The following is a 16383-nucleotide window of genomic DNA, read 5'->3' as shown; positions in this document are numbered from 1 at the left end:
GTGGATGGACGGATGGATGGATGAATGATTTAGGATTTGGGGTTTTTTTTTTGTGTTTTTGCATTTAAATGAGAAGGAACAATTGGGGGGGAAAGAGAAACAATACCGAGGAGGATTAGTGATATTTGGGGCACATCTGCTGGAGAAATGAATTAGTCTGTGGATTCCAGAAATTATGAGCATGTTCTCAAGATGATATGTGCTCAGCCTGAATGGACACTGAATTGTCCTCCCCTGCAACTTCCACCAGTGCTGGCAGGAACAGAATACAGACAAAAGTAATGACTGAATCTTTAATACCCGGCTTTCTTCCTCATATATTTGTTGAGGATTAAAAATTCTCAGTTCATTAAGCTTCCACTCTGTCTACACCAGAGAGCTCGCCTTTCACCTTCCAGCAATGAGGCCAGGAGTGGTGTGAGCGCCCGAAGCGCTACCCACACTTATCACAAGTAATGTGATTTTTTTTTTTTCCCAGAGCACTCTGATGAGCAAGGACCCAGACACTAGAGCAAAAAAAGACACATACACAATATACCTGGCTTCTCTCCATCGCCTGCTCCCTGCACCGAACACAATAACCCTCAGGCTTCTGAGGAGAAGCTGAGGAAAAGCACTTTCTTGGAATTTGTTAGCTCTGCTGGAGGAAGACAAGAAATAAAACACCCCTGTCTTCGGCCTGCCACAGCTACCTAACAACAGTTTTTGCTCCATGGGATCCAAAGGCCAATTTCTTAATGTCTTAATCTTTACTCTTGGCTGATTTTACAACTATCTCTAAGCTCTGTAAATTATTGAACCATTTGTTGTAATATACAGTGCCCTGACAAGGTGTCCTCTCCCTCTGTATTGACATTTAAGTTAAAGCTGTGGAGACCTTTTTAGGTTCCAGCTCTCACCCAGGACATAAATCTACACCAAAGAAAAGAAACATACCAAAATTTCTAGTTTATGTCAAGTTCTGTGGCAGGTTTGTATGTAAGGCAATTTATCATATGGTAAATTGCACTGATTTGGGGTAAGATACGGTGATGAAGCAGTGACTTTCAAAAGCCTAAGCTTTATCTCTGGATGTATTTAGTAGGGAGAAAACATTACTGTAGATGTCAAAGATAAAACCCAAATTAGATTATGCCATTGTGTTTGCAATTTGCATTATGTCTTACTAGGAATAAATCTCTTCCTAGAAAAATCCCACCTTAAAACCAATGAGAAACCTGGAGGTGTAAGAACAAAACACACCTCTGCATAACGTACATATATTAATTTACAGAGGAATATCTCTCCCTGCATTTATTTTTGAGAGGAACTATCATCATCTGTCTTCACTATATATATATATATATATGATATTTTTTTTTCTCTGCTTTCTATGCCCCTTGATTCATCTCCAGGAGCATTACTCAAGGAACACGTGGAGGGAGCCAAAAGCTGGAGCAGCCACCATGGGGTGCAGGGCACGTTCCCTTTGGGACAGCCTTTGCTGTCTGGTCCATATTTGCATCCCTGCACACCTGCAGGCACTTCAGCATGGGAACCAGCCACCATGCCTGGTTCTCACCTCCTCCCACCGGCAGAAGTGAGAAGGAAAAAGGGCACTCAGAGACTCAGCATGCCTCTGCTCAGATGACAAAACAGACTATTTTGTCACACAAAGTTGCTATTTTTACTGGGTGCCAAATGCCACCACTGGCACCGCTAATTCCCCATGGCTGCTGTATCATTTTGGCCTCACACTAGGCCTTTTAAAATATATTACACTATTTATGTGAATGAGGAAAACAAGCAAGGCATGGTGGCTGTGTCAGGGCTGTGGGTGCAATCACATCTTTCATCAACAGGAACTCAGGAGCTGGAAAACCAGACGTGCTTCCAGGCACCATCAGGCATCTCACTCACTTTCAGCCTGGTTTCCCTCAGCTGCTTTCCACAGAGGAGGACACCAAAGGGCTGCAACTCCCACTTCTCAAATTTGTAGGGAAGGGGAAAGTTCTAGCACTTACTTTGAAACAAGTCAGCATCTTGAAGCCACTGAAAAAGGGAACACACTTGCAAATAATTGACATCAGAAAGCGAGGAGGAAAAAAAAGAGCTCAGGAATGTAGAAAAAAGGTGATGAGGGTCTCCCTTTCAATGAAAAACATCACTATTTTCTTCAGAAAAGTCCAGCATTTAATTTTCTCCATGTAGCTATTATGGACTTGATGTTTCAGCTCAGAACAAGAGACAAAGCACAGAAGAAACCATCTGCCCTGGTCCTCAGCAGCCCACTGGGCTTAACTGCACAAGCAGCTAACTCTGCACACCTCCATTAAAGAGAGCCTGCATTCCATGTTTTCCAAAAATTACAGAAGTTTTCACAGGAAAATCTCACTCACATCTTCTGCATAATCTAATGGTATGGTAAAAATGATGGCATTTAGAAATAGGCAGCCCTCAGACGTAAAAATGATGGCATTTAGAAATAGGCAGCCCTCAGACCAAATAATGCTCCTTAACATCCTAGGTGGTCCCAGCAGCTCTGGTGGAAAGAAGCATAATGGCCAATTAGTGAGAATAATTGAAGAGAAGCCATAAAATATTAATAAAGCAATGGAAAAACATGCTTAGAGTAAATCTACTATAATAATTACATCTTAGGAGGCTGGGATTTCAGAGATTTATATTTTCATTTTGTATGAGAAGTATTAGGCTAAAAGAAAGTTACACTTAAAAGTAGCGTATAACTCTTTACTGTGGACTGTAAGAGTTCAGAGGTTTTGCTTGATGGAGGCAGAACCAGCAAAAACAATCTGATGCTCATCAAATTTCTGTTGTTATACATTGAAGGCAAATTTTGAAAAAAAAAAATCAAAAAATGACCCTTTGCTTGCCAAATTAAAAAGATTAGGGTTAAAAAGATAATCCCATAATCTTATGTTTTGGTAGTCTCAAAAATATTTCCTACACAGGTCAGTAAACATAAACAGAAAACAAAAAGCAACTTAATCCTAATGACTCTTGAAAGAGCCATTGTAATGTTTCACACAACTAACACAGAAAATCTCATAATCAGTGTATTTTTAAATTTACAGAATAGGTAGAAATTAAGAAGTTATATTTTTTAAAGTTTTTGAACAGACTCATCAAAATTAATCCAACCAGCTCCCACAGCTTGAACTAAACTCCTGTAACAGCAATTTAGTAGACTAAAATTCAACCTTTTTGTAAAATATGGTTTCATTTTAAAGTCACTTTAAATGATTATGGTCTTGTTAGAGTTAATATACTTTACTGTGGCATCTAGATTGTGTTTAGTTATTGATATAAGAAACTAATCTTCATAATAATATTTCTTACAACATGCACATCAGTGTGTGCTGACCCCTTGAAACTGGGTGGCCCTATCTAATTGAAGTATGTTTTTAATTATTATATTGGAAAATACTGTACAATAGCTCTCATATGCTTAGCTGTGGAGAATTTGAGAGGCAGCCTGAACTAAAGTATCTTCATCTTGATTTTTAGAGGCTGAAAATTCAGGCTGATGACTGCTTGGGAAGCTGCGATGGGGAGGGGGGGCACCGTACAGTGGGGGTCGCAGAACAAAACCTGCCCCAGGAGGAGCAGGGGCTGGGATGCAGGCACTGAACCATGATGCTCTAAACAAAAGAGCATTTGCAACAACAATGAAGTTGTGGTTCCCACCATGCTCTGCACAACTGTATTGCAGAACTGTAATTATCTTGATGTTCAAGGCCAAGTGCCTCAGTCTGGTGCTCAACTGTCGAAACTCCCAATCATCATAACACAAAGAACAGACACACAAGAAACTACTTTATGCTTTTTTCCTCCCTAACAGGAGGGTATTCTGATACCCTCGTCTCTGTACCCAACCATCCTTCTTGCCCCTTCCTGTTGTTTATCTACTGATGAAAATTAAAATGTCTAACTTAGGAATCACAAATATCTACAGAATCCAAGTATGTTTTTCACAATTCAGTCTTACTGAATTGTAAGGAGGTTTCCCTGCTTTGTTTGCCAGTTTTGTATTTACAGCCAGGAGAAAAGGAGCCCTGTTACCTTAAAAAGAATTTAAATTTCTTTCTTGTTTTGGAAGATCTAAAATATTTAACTCCAGCCTTCCTGGAATTTCTTTTTTTCAGCCTTCATCTCTGATCTGCTGTGAACATTATGAGGGGCTTTCCAGAACATGAGGCATATTGGAAAAAATACTATCTCACTATGATTTTATCTTCCCCTCAAATAACTTACAGGCAAGTTGTTGATTTTTTTTCTCCTCCTTTCTCTTCTTTTTCCCTATCTGATTTGTTTTCAGTGAGAAAAAAACAACTAAGACACCTAGCCATTGGCAAAAAAACCCAAACCACCATTTAATCAGTAATCTAATAAATGGGCTATTTTGACACCTAGCAAGTGTATGATTGCATGTATTAGAATGCATTTGTGTGGCTTACAAGAAGTTTAAAATTTTATTCAGCTAACCTACCTGACATAAAAAAATCTATGAGAAAAACCCCCCAAGTCTTACATTACACAAGGCTCAACTTGGCTAAATTAATAAAAGCACAACTGTAAACTATGGTCACAGAGAAGCTGGCCGTTGTTTAATAAACTGCTATTTAAAATATTTTAATTAAAGCAAACCTCAGTGTGCATAGTTTCTCTCAGATCAATGTTCTACAATGCATATAGATGTTCACAATTATGACAGTGAGAATTTAGTTACGTCAGTGAGGAGGGGTTTTACATGTACCTATAAAATTATAATATCAAATAACTCCACTTTGTGTAATTATGCTCCACCTTCCACTTTTTTTGTTTTTTTAAAGTTAGACCAATGGAGATAAGCAAATTCATTACAACAAAGGTTTTCAAAAAGCCTGGGAGAAATGTGACTCCCATTTAGGTGTGGTAACAGAAATCCCATCAGTATAAAACCAGGAGTACAAGTCAAGAGCCTAAAACCTGCTGAAAATGGATGGAGCCAGGTAATTAAAAAAAAAAGAAATACATTTACAACAGGCTAAAGACAATAAAAGAGAGATTCCACATATGCTAGGACAAAGAGAATTCTAAATTTAGACTGGTCTGTTGCTGACCAGAATGCCCGTAGGAAACCTGAGGTGCTCAAGAGGTATCTCTTTCTCGCTCTGAACACAACTGACCACTCAGGCCATACACTTAGGACCTTTTCTTGCCGAGAGGTGGGAAGGAGAGGTCAGGTGCCAGAGGTAGGTAGGTACCCAGGCCAGGTTAGCAGTCTGCCTTGCCCACTCAAACCTGGCTGCCTGACAGCAAACACCAGCTTGGCTTGGCCGGGCTTCAGGGTCAAAGGTGTTATTTTCACATCAGGGATTTCATGAGAGTTCACTTTAATGGAGGAGACCGAAGCCAATGGCAAGGGGGCTGGACTAGAATCATAGAATCGTCTAGGTTGGAAGGGACCTTAAAGATCATCTAGTCCAACCACCAATCTAACTCTGACAAAAAGAATAAATACGAAATAAGCAATAAAAAAAATCACTAAACCATATTCTTGAGGACCATGTCAACCCGTCTTTTGAACACCTCCAGGGATGGTGCCTCAACCACTTCCCTGGGCAGCCTATTCCAATGCTGGATAACTCTTTCCGTGAAAAAATGTTTCCCAATATCCAATCTAAACCTCCCCTGGCGCAACTTGAGGCCATTTCCCCTTGTCCTATCTCCTGTGACGTGGGAGACGAGACCAACCCCTGCCTCTCTACACCCCCTCTTCAGGTAGTTATAGAACGCAATAAGGTCTCCCCTCAGCCTCCTCTTCTCCAGGCTGAACAACCCCAGCTCCCTCAGCCTCTCCTCATAAGACTTATTCTCCAGACCCCTCACCAGCTTCGTTGCCCTTCTCTGGACCTCCTCCAGCACCTCAATGTCTTTTTTGTGGTAAGGGGCCCAAAACCGGACACAGTACTCAAGGTGAGGCCTCACCAATGCCAAGTACAGGAAACAGTACAGGACTAGGTTATCTCTAAAGATCCTTTCCAACCCAAACCATCCTATGATCATACCTGGCCATTAGGGCTCAATATTGAACACCTACATGGTGGAAGAGCTGGGGCAGCACTTGTTCAACAGCAGGGAGTCCGTCACACCGCAGTGTGTGCTCACAGGCCCCTCATCTCTGCAAGCCCCTGGACTCCACACCACACAGCCCACAATTAAGAACCTACCTTCTCCCCATGTTATGCTGTAATCTAACTGACACCAATGGCATTAATAGCAAGTAGGTGTAAAAGTGTAAATGTAAGCATAGAACCATCCTCAAATGGGTTATCGCCCAGGCTCTTCGGAGACTGATTTTTAGCTATGTGCTACTTGAAATTATCAACAGATGGCAGAGAAAGTGTAAAATCATCAGTGATAAACTCTGTAGGCGACAAACAAGGGGAGCTGGTAAATGAAGAGGACAGGCCAGCCACACAGCTGTCTCAAGGAGAAGCAAAAGAAGATAAGCTGTGATCAGTGAGGAGGATTTCCTAGACCCTGAACTGTTTGGAAGAATTAAGTTCATAAATGTACTGGAGATGAATTGCTGAGGTAGCTTCTGAAGCCAGGGCTAAGTGATTACATGGGCGTGTGATCTGCTGCTTGCTTTTACAAAGCACCCATCACACCTCCGCTGCGGGAGCACCCGGCAAGAACAGAAGTCTTGTCAAACCGTTCTAAAACTAATTAAAAAGAAGAAACACAACATTAAGTCTGTAGCTAGGTTTCCACATGACAGCAAAGGACTTTGATCAGTGCCAGCATTTCAACGGGTGAGGAGGATGAGACGCGAGGCTCCAGAAGAGGCACTTGCAGCAGTTCAGCTGAATCAAAGATGATCCCACGTGTGGCATCCCAGGGGGGAAATGGGCAAGGGAGGGTTTGGACATGACTGGAAAAACTTTCAAACTTTAAACAGTAGCCAATTTATGCACATCAGGGTGAGGGTAATGCGATAAAACTCTGTTTGGGTTTAGGAAAAGGCACAGCAGATTGATGTGAAGGCTGCAGGCCACTTACACCATTTGAGAACTAAACTGTCAACAAATATACCACAGTAATCCAACTAGAAAAGGCCTTCCACATCCTGACTAGTGAGTGCAGATTGAAGATTGGCTGAAGAACATACCCTCCAGATAAAAAATCCACCTATAGAAGTGGTAGACCTCCATGACTCCTGTGAATCTGATATCAACTCCAGATTTCCTATGTTCACCTCCTGTGGTTTGGTGACATGCACAGAAATACAGCCAACACAGATACAAAAATATTTATGAGCTTAATAGACTTTAGCTTTTGACTGTAATATGTGGAAGTGAAACTTTACTTGGCTGTTATTATTTCAGCTATCTGTGGAGGCAAGCAGTCGTGCAGTCACGCTACCTGGGCCATCGCCTCAGGTCCAACTCAGCACCATGTTGAGTCCAACCATAAGGTTGAGGCATGCTGGCCCCATCCCCGCATGCATTAACAGTGAGCCTTGCTGCAAAAACAGCAAGGACACATTTTAACATGCACAATAATTCTCTGAGTTAAACACAGTGGGCACAAAGGTTTCTGCTTAGAGTCTGTGTCAGAAAAGAAATGTCCTTCGTGGGGATCTCACCCAGGTTTCTAGCCATGGGCAGCGCAGGGATGGACCACAGGAACCACCTCAGCTGCTCTGGACTTTGCCACCGACTGCTTTTATGTGACCTGGAAGAGATGAAGATGCTGTGCCACAGCTTCCCATCCCTTTGGTGAGAGGTAGAGTACCCTGTTGCTTAAAGGGGTGTCTCACAGCCCTGCTTTGCTGTTAGCAACTTTTACAGAGTCCATAGCAATCCCTAGATGAAAAACGTTTTATACAGATACAGCTTCTAACGATCTGAAGCCAGAGTTCCCTGACAATATATATATATACACTCAAAAGCAACAATTCCGCCTGGTAATTCTGCCTCTCAGTTTGAATATCCAAAACTAATACTTATTTTCAGGAATTCATGACACAAAATAGACATCGCGCTAACAGGAGAGAAAGGAAAGCAAATATCACAGTTGACTGCTGTGCTCTTCAAATGCAGCATACACTGCCCAAGAGCCAATGGAAGACTTATTATCCATGGCTAATTGCAAAGAATAGGTTGTATGGGTTCCTTATATGCTTAGATATTAAGTCAGCTCATGAGACAACATCTGGGGTTCATCGCTCTTTGGCATGGGTAAATGCAATGGTCATATGGGGAAACTTCAAAGCACTGAGAGTAAGATTTATGAGACGTTATGTCTCATAGTACATAACTGAGTGGTGAAGACCATAAAAAGAGAAAAAGATAGGCTTTTCCAGCTTTTGCATCAGTCATGCTCTGAAAAATGTTCAGAGGAGTTAAGCTGTGCCTCTGGACCATCCACTGCTCTGCTTACGGGGTCCTTGCCAGCTGCCCAAGCACTGCGAGCTCCTGGGGCTTGGAAGGGGCCACAGGCTGGGAGGAAACAGAGGCACCAGACTGTAACCAACTGCTGCCAACTGCAGCTTACCAAAGGAGACATCTGCTTGTTCAATAAAGGCAGAAGAGGGCTTTCCTCTCAAAAATTTCATGCTGATGAGACAGAGAAAGTTGAAGATTGATGGAAAAGACTCTGCTGGGACATCTGTGCAGGGAACAGAACTAGTCGTAAGGAAAGATCTTTTAAGCATACATTCATTTTTCTCTCCATCAGAGTGAAAAAGTTCTCTCAGCTGCAGAGAGTGACAGGTCCACAGCAATCAAAGGGAAATTGTGTTGCAGTTACGAAGACTAAGTTTCAGTACAAACATCAAAACAATGGCATTGATAGCACTGCTGAAAAGGAAGAAAAAACTCCGGACCTCCAATGTTATACACCTTCATGGGGCACAACCACCCTACGTAAGCTTTCTCATGGTACTGCCATAGAGAAACTGCAAGGAACAACAACAAGATATTGTCTGAGGCATCGAGAAACAACGGAAATTATTAAAAGGCTGACAGTCAGCACTCTTCCTCAACTTCTCCCGCATCCAAAAAATTTCATTAAAAACTCTTAAAAACTTTTTGCAAATGGGAAAATCTACAGCCCTTAAATTCTGAAAATAGTGCGAGTCACCCAGCACCCTAATAACTGTTATTATATTTAAACTCTTGAAAATGAATATACTATTTTTTTTACAGTATTAGACCTTGCCTAGGTTGTTTCAATCTCTTTATTATATAAATGCACCTGAAATCCAGTAGCCTAACTTTGAAGACCTGGACTAAGAGACACTGTTAGGGCAGCAACGACACAAAATATTTTAGTACCTTCACTGCATTACCTTAACATTTGAATGAGGTATCACAGAGAGATGACCCATGAAGCCATCCCATACCACGGACAACATCCCTACATTTATGGGAGTGTTCGGGAACCACAGAATTTCTTATTTGGTAGTTTGTGGCAAAGACAAACTCGGTCACAAGTGTTTGAAAGTGCTGGCAAAGCCCCACAGCCATGTGAGGACCATCTTTGTGCAGCCTTGCTGCCACAAAATCATAAGCTAAACAAGGAGTTAAAGATGCAGTAAGAAACCTGAAGGAATCAAATTAAAGTTTGCTGCACAGGATTTGGCTGTTACATGCCTGTGATCCCACCACTCCAGCAGAGCAGCAGAAGTGTAACCAAGAGTGGAATTTCAGACCCTCTCGCCCAAGATAAAACACTCATTACGGCTACCCTGGCTGCCAGATTTCTCTACTTGAAAGCTGAAATTCTCCCAAATAAATCTCTCTGGCCTGAAAAATGAGAATCTGGTATCAGACCGAGCAGGGAAATTACTATCTGAAGAATGGATATAAGTAAAGATAACACAGAGCAAATCTTCACGTTTACTTTTACTATTATGTGTTTGCAAGAGCCAAACACTAAGAACTTACTGAACACTATGAACAGGGACTTCTGGCACGATGCTGCAAAACCAGCTATAATTACCTTCTCCAGACACAAAGTCAGAATTCATGGCGGCCAAGTTACATGTCATGATTCCTCATGTTAATATGGTATCACAAAAATAGATTAGGAGAAAAAAAGTGTAACATGCAAAAGATCTTTAATTGCTGTATTTGATTACTAGAAGATTTACAACCACTTAAGATTTCTCCCCTCTCTGAAGTGAAATCCAAGGAGAGATGCAGAGGATATGGGAAATTCTCTGACGATCTTTTTCCCTATAAATTGCTCCTTGCTAGGGGTTAGGTAGCAAAAGAGGCGGAGAGAATGTCCTGTGCTAAGGAGAACTGTGGGAAAATTAAATCTCTTCCTTATTTCAGGGGTTGTTTGTTTTTTTTTTTTCCCTGCTTGGAGTGCTTTCATTCTGTGCAAATCACATTTTACTTTTTGGGAGTGCAACTGTAGAGGTGAACTGAGTTGCAGTGGCTGCTAAACAGAAGGACCATGGGCATCGAACTACAGCGAGAGCTGCGGGAGGACCCAGGGATGGCAAGAGGCTCCTGCTCAAGGCAGGGCAGAAATTATGGGAATTCACACCCAAAAAGGTGGTGACATGGCCACAGTGGTATGTCCCTATAGGAGGCACCAAGACGGGGCTGAAAACACAGCTCAGGAAACACTGTGGCAACCATGCCTCCAAACACTGTGTGAGTAGGATGACACATTTGTCCTTCAGGGTTTTGCCCCTGGGGAGTACAGACAACTCCACCTCTGCCCAAGCCCTCACCTATAGTTCATCTCAGCTGCTTCTGCAGCTCTCAAAGGTACATGAAATACAGCTGGAAAAATTGCACAGGCTTTCTGTGGTGTTCAAGTTCATTAAATTTGTTTGCTTAAGTTAAATTACATCCTTTAACCCTTTAGCCATGCACATAGCTCACTGCCATCAATGGCACGACTGTTACTGTGTACATTGTTCACTACACTATAAAGAGGAGTATATAAAGAGAAAGAGGTTAAAGGGGTCACTATTCTGAAAAAAACATGATTAAAAATATATGTCCTTCTTCACTCACCTCCTTACATCACAGGAAGTGGAGCTAATTCCAAATCACCCCAAACTAGCCAGTAATCAGGTTTCAGAAATATCTTGTAGAAGCTCAGTTTACCTGAGTGCCCGTAACAGAAGACTTCTGAAGACAGAGAAACTTTCATCATGTATAAATGACTAACAATTACATCAAAACAAATGGAGGGCTTCAAAGCGGGGTGGAAAAATGGGGGGAAATTCCATCCACTTAAGATAGGACATAATTATCTTCTACAGGAAATAAACGCTATATTTTTAACAGGTGACCAGTCGGGTGGATTCAGCACAGGGTTATGATTGTGTAGTGATTTCTCATCGAGTTGCAGTGTATCTCCCCAGAGAGATGACAGATCTTACCATTTTTTTGTAATTATTTTTCTACATAGGGTCGTAATTGGGAATTGGAAATGCGAGAGCTCCCAGAGCAGGCTGCATTTCATTGACTATTACCATTTGCATCTCATTTTTTACATCTAATTCAAAGATTCATAAGTACCTCATACTGGCATGTTACTACACTGAGCTAATACCATGGTAACACTCCAGAATCTCCCAACTTTCAGCCTTAGCAATTCTCTGCTCATTCTGATTTACGATCGCTGCATTCCATGAGCCAATAGACACTGCTACTATTGAAACCAACCTATGCTGTTTAAATATTAAATAGATAAAAAATCTGGATCATTGTAAACAATAAATATTATTATACAAGCAGAAAACACAATATTATGATTAATGGATATAAACTGAACTTGCAAATGGATATGAACATATTTAAAGAAAGGACAAAAATCATAGTAAAATAAGAGTTCTTAAAGCAGGTTGGGACAAGATTCAATAATGCATCTTCAGAAAATATTTCTGGTAATAGATTACTTGTTGATAACATTTTCCACCTCATTCTGTAAATGGGATGAAAATCAACAAATTAATGACAACCATATGTGGGTAAGTGTGTCAGGTTTGATGGAAAAAACCATTGTCATGCAACATGGAGCCTAAGGGGACCACCATAATGTAAACCAACCACAGAGTAGACGTGAAACTTCTACTATGTTCATTCAGCAATAAAACAGATATATTCAATAATATTTGTATCAATTTACAGGATAAAGGATTCCTCCTGATCATGGTTGTGTGTGTTTTCCCCTGGCCAACCTGATCATGACCCGAACTCTCCTTTCAAAGAATAAAGTGTGTCACTGAAGTGCAGTTAACTCTGAAACCTAAAGATGGCAAGGCTATAAGCAGTGCTCACTTCTTAACTTCTGATCACTTTAATATCCTGGAAACAGGACAGTTAATTTTTAACTTAACAACTATGCACTGAAAATACCGTTACAGATCAAATCTTCCTTTGTATATGAATAACATGGTGCCTCTCCTTGAAATATGTACTGTGTCTGTTCTGACTACAGCATTAATTATTAAATATGTCCATCAATTATTAATATAAGATTATTCTCTTTCATTTTTGAAGTATATTTAGCTTTTTTTCTGAAGACTTCTAGCCAGATGTGATGTAGGAATGCATGTCATTCCAGAACCTAGGACATGGATGAATTAACTCTATTTATATGCATATCTTTGTTTAACGAAACTTGCTACTTTAACCATTTCTATTTACAGTATAATAGTACACAAACATGTTAAATGAAATAAACTGGTCATAAAATCTATTTTGTGATGCCCAATGCTGCATGCATTTTGCATGAGCTGTATATAATGGATAATGGACTTTATAATGTATTTCACTGTGGAAGTCATTCATGAGAAGCTTGGCACGAAAATTGCTCCTCAACAAAGACCAAATATTCCAACCATCCCACAGCTCTATGCAGGGTTTCACTGGTCAGGCACAAAATTTATCTGCATCTCCTGAGGAAGGTCCTGCTACCCTAAGCCCCACTCTGACCCTGGGGAGCACCTCCTGTCCCCCTTGCTGGGGAAAGCCCAGTTCACCTGCTCTTGCCGTGTCCCTGCTCACTGACTCCTGGCTCCTTCCACCATCACATTTTTAATTACAGCCCTGAGCCAAAAGCCACAGAAAGTGAAGGAAAACCCTTCCACTGAGAGGGCTGGATCCAGCCCAGTAGAAATACACATCATCTAGATTTTTTTTTTACATGGAGACTTAAATAATTTATGTTTTCAATTTTTTATAACTTCAGCAGTGAGAGGCAGCGTTGGGAGGAGCCCCCTCTGCTTCACCCCTCGTTTGTGGGGATCACTGAAGACATTGCTGAGCTGTCACCGTAAATTACAGCCAGGAGCACGTCAGCACAGAATGCTTAAATGCGTGTGCAATTTCAAATACATAAATAATCCCACTGACTTTAGTGAAGGGCCAGAAAACATTCAGCTAATATTTTTTCATAACTTCTCAGGAGTATTTGAGAAGCAGCGCTTTGATCTTTATTAGCTGTCAAGTCCATGATGAGGCAAACTACGTTCCTCAGCAGGCTGCTGGAGACAGGCCTGGAAGCAACTATGTCCCTTCTGGATTTATCTGGACGTTTACAAACCTGAGCTAACTTGCAGTACTTCCCATAAATGTGTGCTACTGCAGCTTCTTGGGACCACAAACCATGCTCATGTTCTGTGCTTGTTGACCACCAAGGGTTGATGACCTACTGAGGCTATGCAACCCCACCATACCCTAGTAGGAGGGGACTGCTAAGGGGCCAGGAAGACATTAGCATGCAAAACCATGAACCAGGGGATATGTCCCACCTTTTACCCTCCAGACAGAAGAAATACGTTTGCATAAAGTATTCTGAGCAGAAATTCACACAATGCAAATCACTTCAGCAGCTGTTGGGCCCCCTGCATGACCTGAAGCAAGGCACGGTTCCTACCACCATGCATGCACAGAGATATGGGACTTACCCTAAGTGATGTGTGACACTCACAAGCCTTCTCCTGATCAGAAGGCAGCACCAGGAGTTTTTCTCCCTTTGACTAAGAATGTCAGCAATTTCAGTTTGACACAGAGCTGGCCTGGTTGATGGTCTAACATATAAATCATGGGTCAAAGATAAGATAAACACATACCAGTGTAGTCCTCGTAGCATTCACAAGTGTAGCCCCCTTCTCGGCTCCGGCACAGCCCGTTGCTCCCGCAGGGGTTGGAGTAGCAGAGGTCAATCTCCGTCTCACAGTAGTCGCCCGTGAAGCCCGGAGGGCATCGGCACCGCAGGCCGTTGATGGGGTGGATGGGGCGGAACAAGACAGTGTTGGAGCTGATGAACGGGGCTGAGCTATCAAACTTCAGGACGGAGACACATTTCATGTAGTTCTCACAGGGTTCACGCAAGCAGATGTTGTCATCAAAGGGCAGTACCCTCTGTGTGGAGATCATGGTCAGCAGGGTCCTGTTGAGGTAGATCTGCTCTTGCAGGTCCTCAGAGGGGAAGAACTTGTTTCGAATGCCACCCGGGAGCAAAGCTGAGAAGGTCACATTCAGGATATTGGAGCTGACATCTGTGTCATTTTGGATGTTGAAAACAAAGATGCCATCCTTGGCGGTAGAGAGCACTGTTGCCACCCCCTCCACAAACAGGGAGAGGAGGGGAGACAGGAACCTCTCCTGGGACATGTTCTCCAGCCGCACCGTGATACTGTTGGTGAGCATGTCATCCGTGATGATGGTGACGCGCAGGGTGCAGACTGCTGTGACACTGTGAACACCATCTGAGGAGAGGAGAGAAAGATAACAGTGATGTCAGAGAGAAGGCTTCAACCTATTGAGAAGGATGCTTCCACAGTCTTCTGGAAATAAAACAGGCCTGCGAGGCATTTTGGGGCACCAGGATGAGAGAAGGAAATGTACCCGCCTTCTGCAGTGATTACCAATGCCTTTACTTAGGAAAACAAAACAAAATCTCCTGAGGATTGTGACCCAAAGGACCAGGGACATCTCAGAGTCCAGAATACTTGGAGAACATCCCAGGCAAATGACCGTCAAAGGTCAATGAGCAAATGGACAGCCTGAGATCCCCGGGATAGCCAAGGTGAAGGCAATGAGAAGGGGTCTCTTCTGATAGCAACTGAATGGATCTTCATATAAGTCACTGCTAAGTCTACAACCGGTGCTGGGAAGCTGTCACTTTTCACAGCACAACAGCAAAATTATCTTCTCCAGGCATGGTCTCAGGCTTAAGGAGCCAGAACTACACACAGAGAATTGTTACCAGGACCGTAGAAAAAGTGTCCCAAGGAAACAAGTCTTCACATTTGAACACCTGAACTTCTGCATTCCTCACACCTAACTTCTTAAACACATACCAGTGTTTAACTGTTAACTTCTTAAAAACCCTTTTATGAAAATTAAAAAAGAAATCAAATAAAATATGTCCGTAACAAAAAGCAGTCATTTAAAAACTCTCTCATTTATCCTTCCTTTAAAGCCTTTCTGCTATTGCTGCGGATGTTCTGCAATAAAACCCATAATTATATAAATACAGCACTAATACCTGACACTGGACTGAGAGATGCCAGTGTAAAATCTCAGTACACCCTGAGGCTTACTGTAGTGCTGTGAATGTACAAACTCTAGAGTATTCTATCATTATGAAACATAATAATGACAGTGAGTGCTATAATTACTCCAAATTCAATGCGAGCATGGAACGGGAAGTTGCATCATCACTGAAACCAAACCACTTAGTTCAATTCTGTCTCCTTGCTAACATTAAGAACTCATTAAGAAAATACAGATCTCATTACAGAAAACATGGCTAGAATTACAGCAGCATCTAGAAATCCCAGGAGAGATCAAAACTGGCTTCTGATAGGAAATGTTCCTTCTCAAAGATCTCATAGTGTAAATAAAAAACGAGAAATGCTTGTGTCTCTCATGAGAGAAAGGAACTGGTTTGAGTGGCCAGTATCAGGCTCACAGGGGGGTTAAGAACTGAATCCGGTTCCCCTAGGTCCCATCTCAGTGCCATAGCCTTTGCCCAAAATATCCCAGAAATAATAATTTCACAAGTGATCTGCTATTACATTTATTTCAATTAAACCAGAAGATATGTGCAGAAATGGATTGTGAATACCCTCAACGTAAAATCACAGCAGAAACTGCATTTGAATCAATCTAAACCCAGTGTGAGAACAAAATTCTAATAGTATGGATTGCTAAAGATCATTTTCTTATGCTTTATTATCTCAAAGTGTAAGTTTATGACCCCTTCTGGTCTCTTATAAAAGGTCTTTCAAGAACAGAAGAATCAGAACAGCTCCTTTCCTATTCACTGTCACTGCTACACCTCAAATGTTTTGTTTCAAAAAGAAATGTATTGTTGGAAGATTTTTCCTCCAACAATATAGTAAATCACAGC

At 41.7% G+C, this 16383-nt stretch overlaps 1 protein-coding gene across 1 annotated transcript in view; it reads right to left on the bottom strand.

The window, feature by feature from the left end:
- Positions 1 to 16383, bottom strand: part of CELSR1 (cadherin, EGF LAG seven-pass G-type receptor 1) — a 172002-nt gene that overhangs the window by 83066 nt on the left and 72553 nt on the right. Inside the window, exon 4 of the mRNA XM_014963359.1 lies at positions 14096 to 14734. Within this exon, the coding sequence (XP_014818845.1) occupies positions 14096 to 14734 (639 nt within the window). The remainder of the gene's footprint in view (positions 1 to 14095; positions 14735 to 16383) is intronic.

The sequence above is a fragment of the Calidris pugnax genome, unplaced genomic scaffold (assembly GCF_001431845.1).
Source record: "Calidris pugnax isolate Ruff unplaced genomic scaffold, ASM143184v1 scaffold44, whole genome shotgun sequence".
Taxonomy (NCBI): domain Eukaryota; kingdom Metazoa; phylum Chordata; class Aves; order Charadriiformes; family Scolopacidae; genus Calidris; species Calidris pugnax.
The sequence above is the reverse complement of the archived record's forward strand: the minus strand, read 5'-3'. Positions and strand labels throughout refer to the sequence as shown.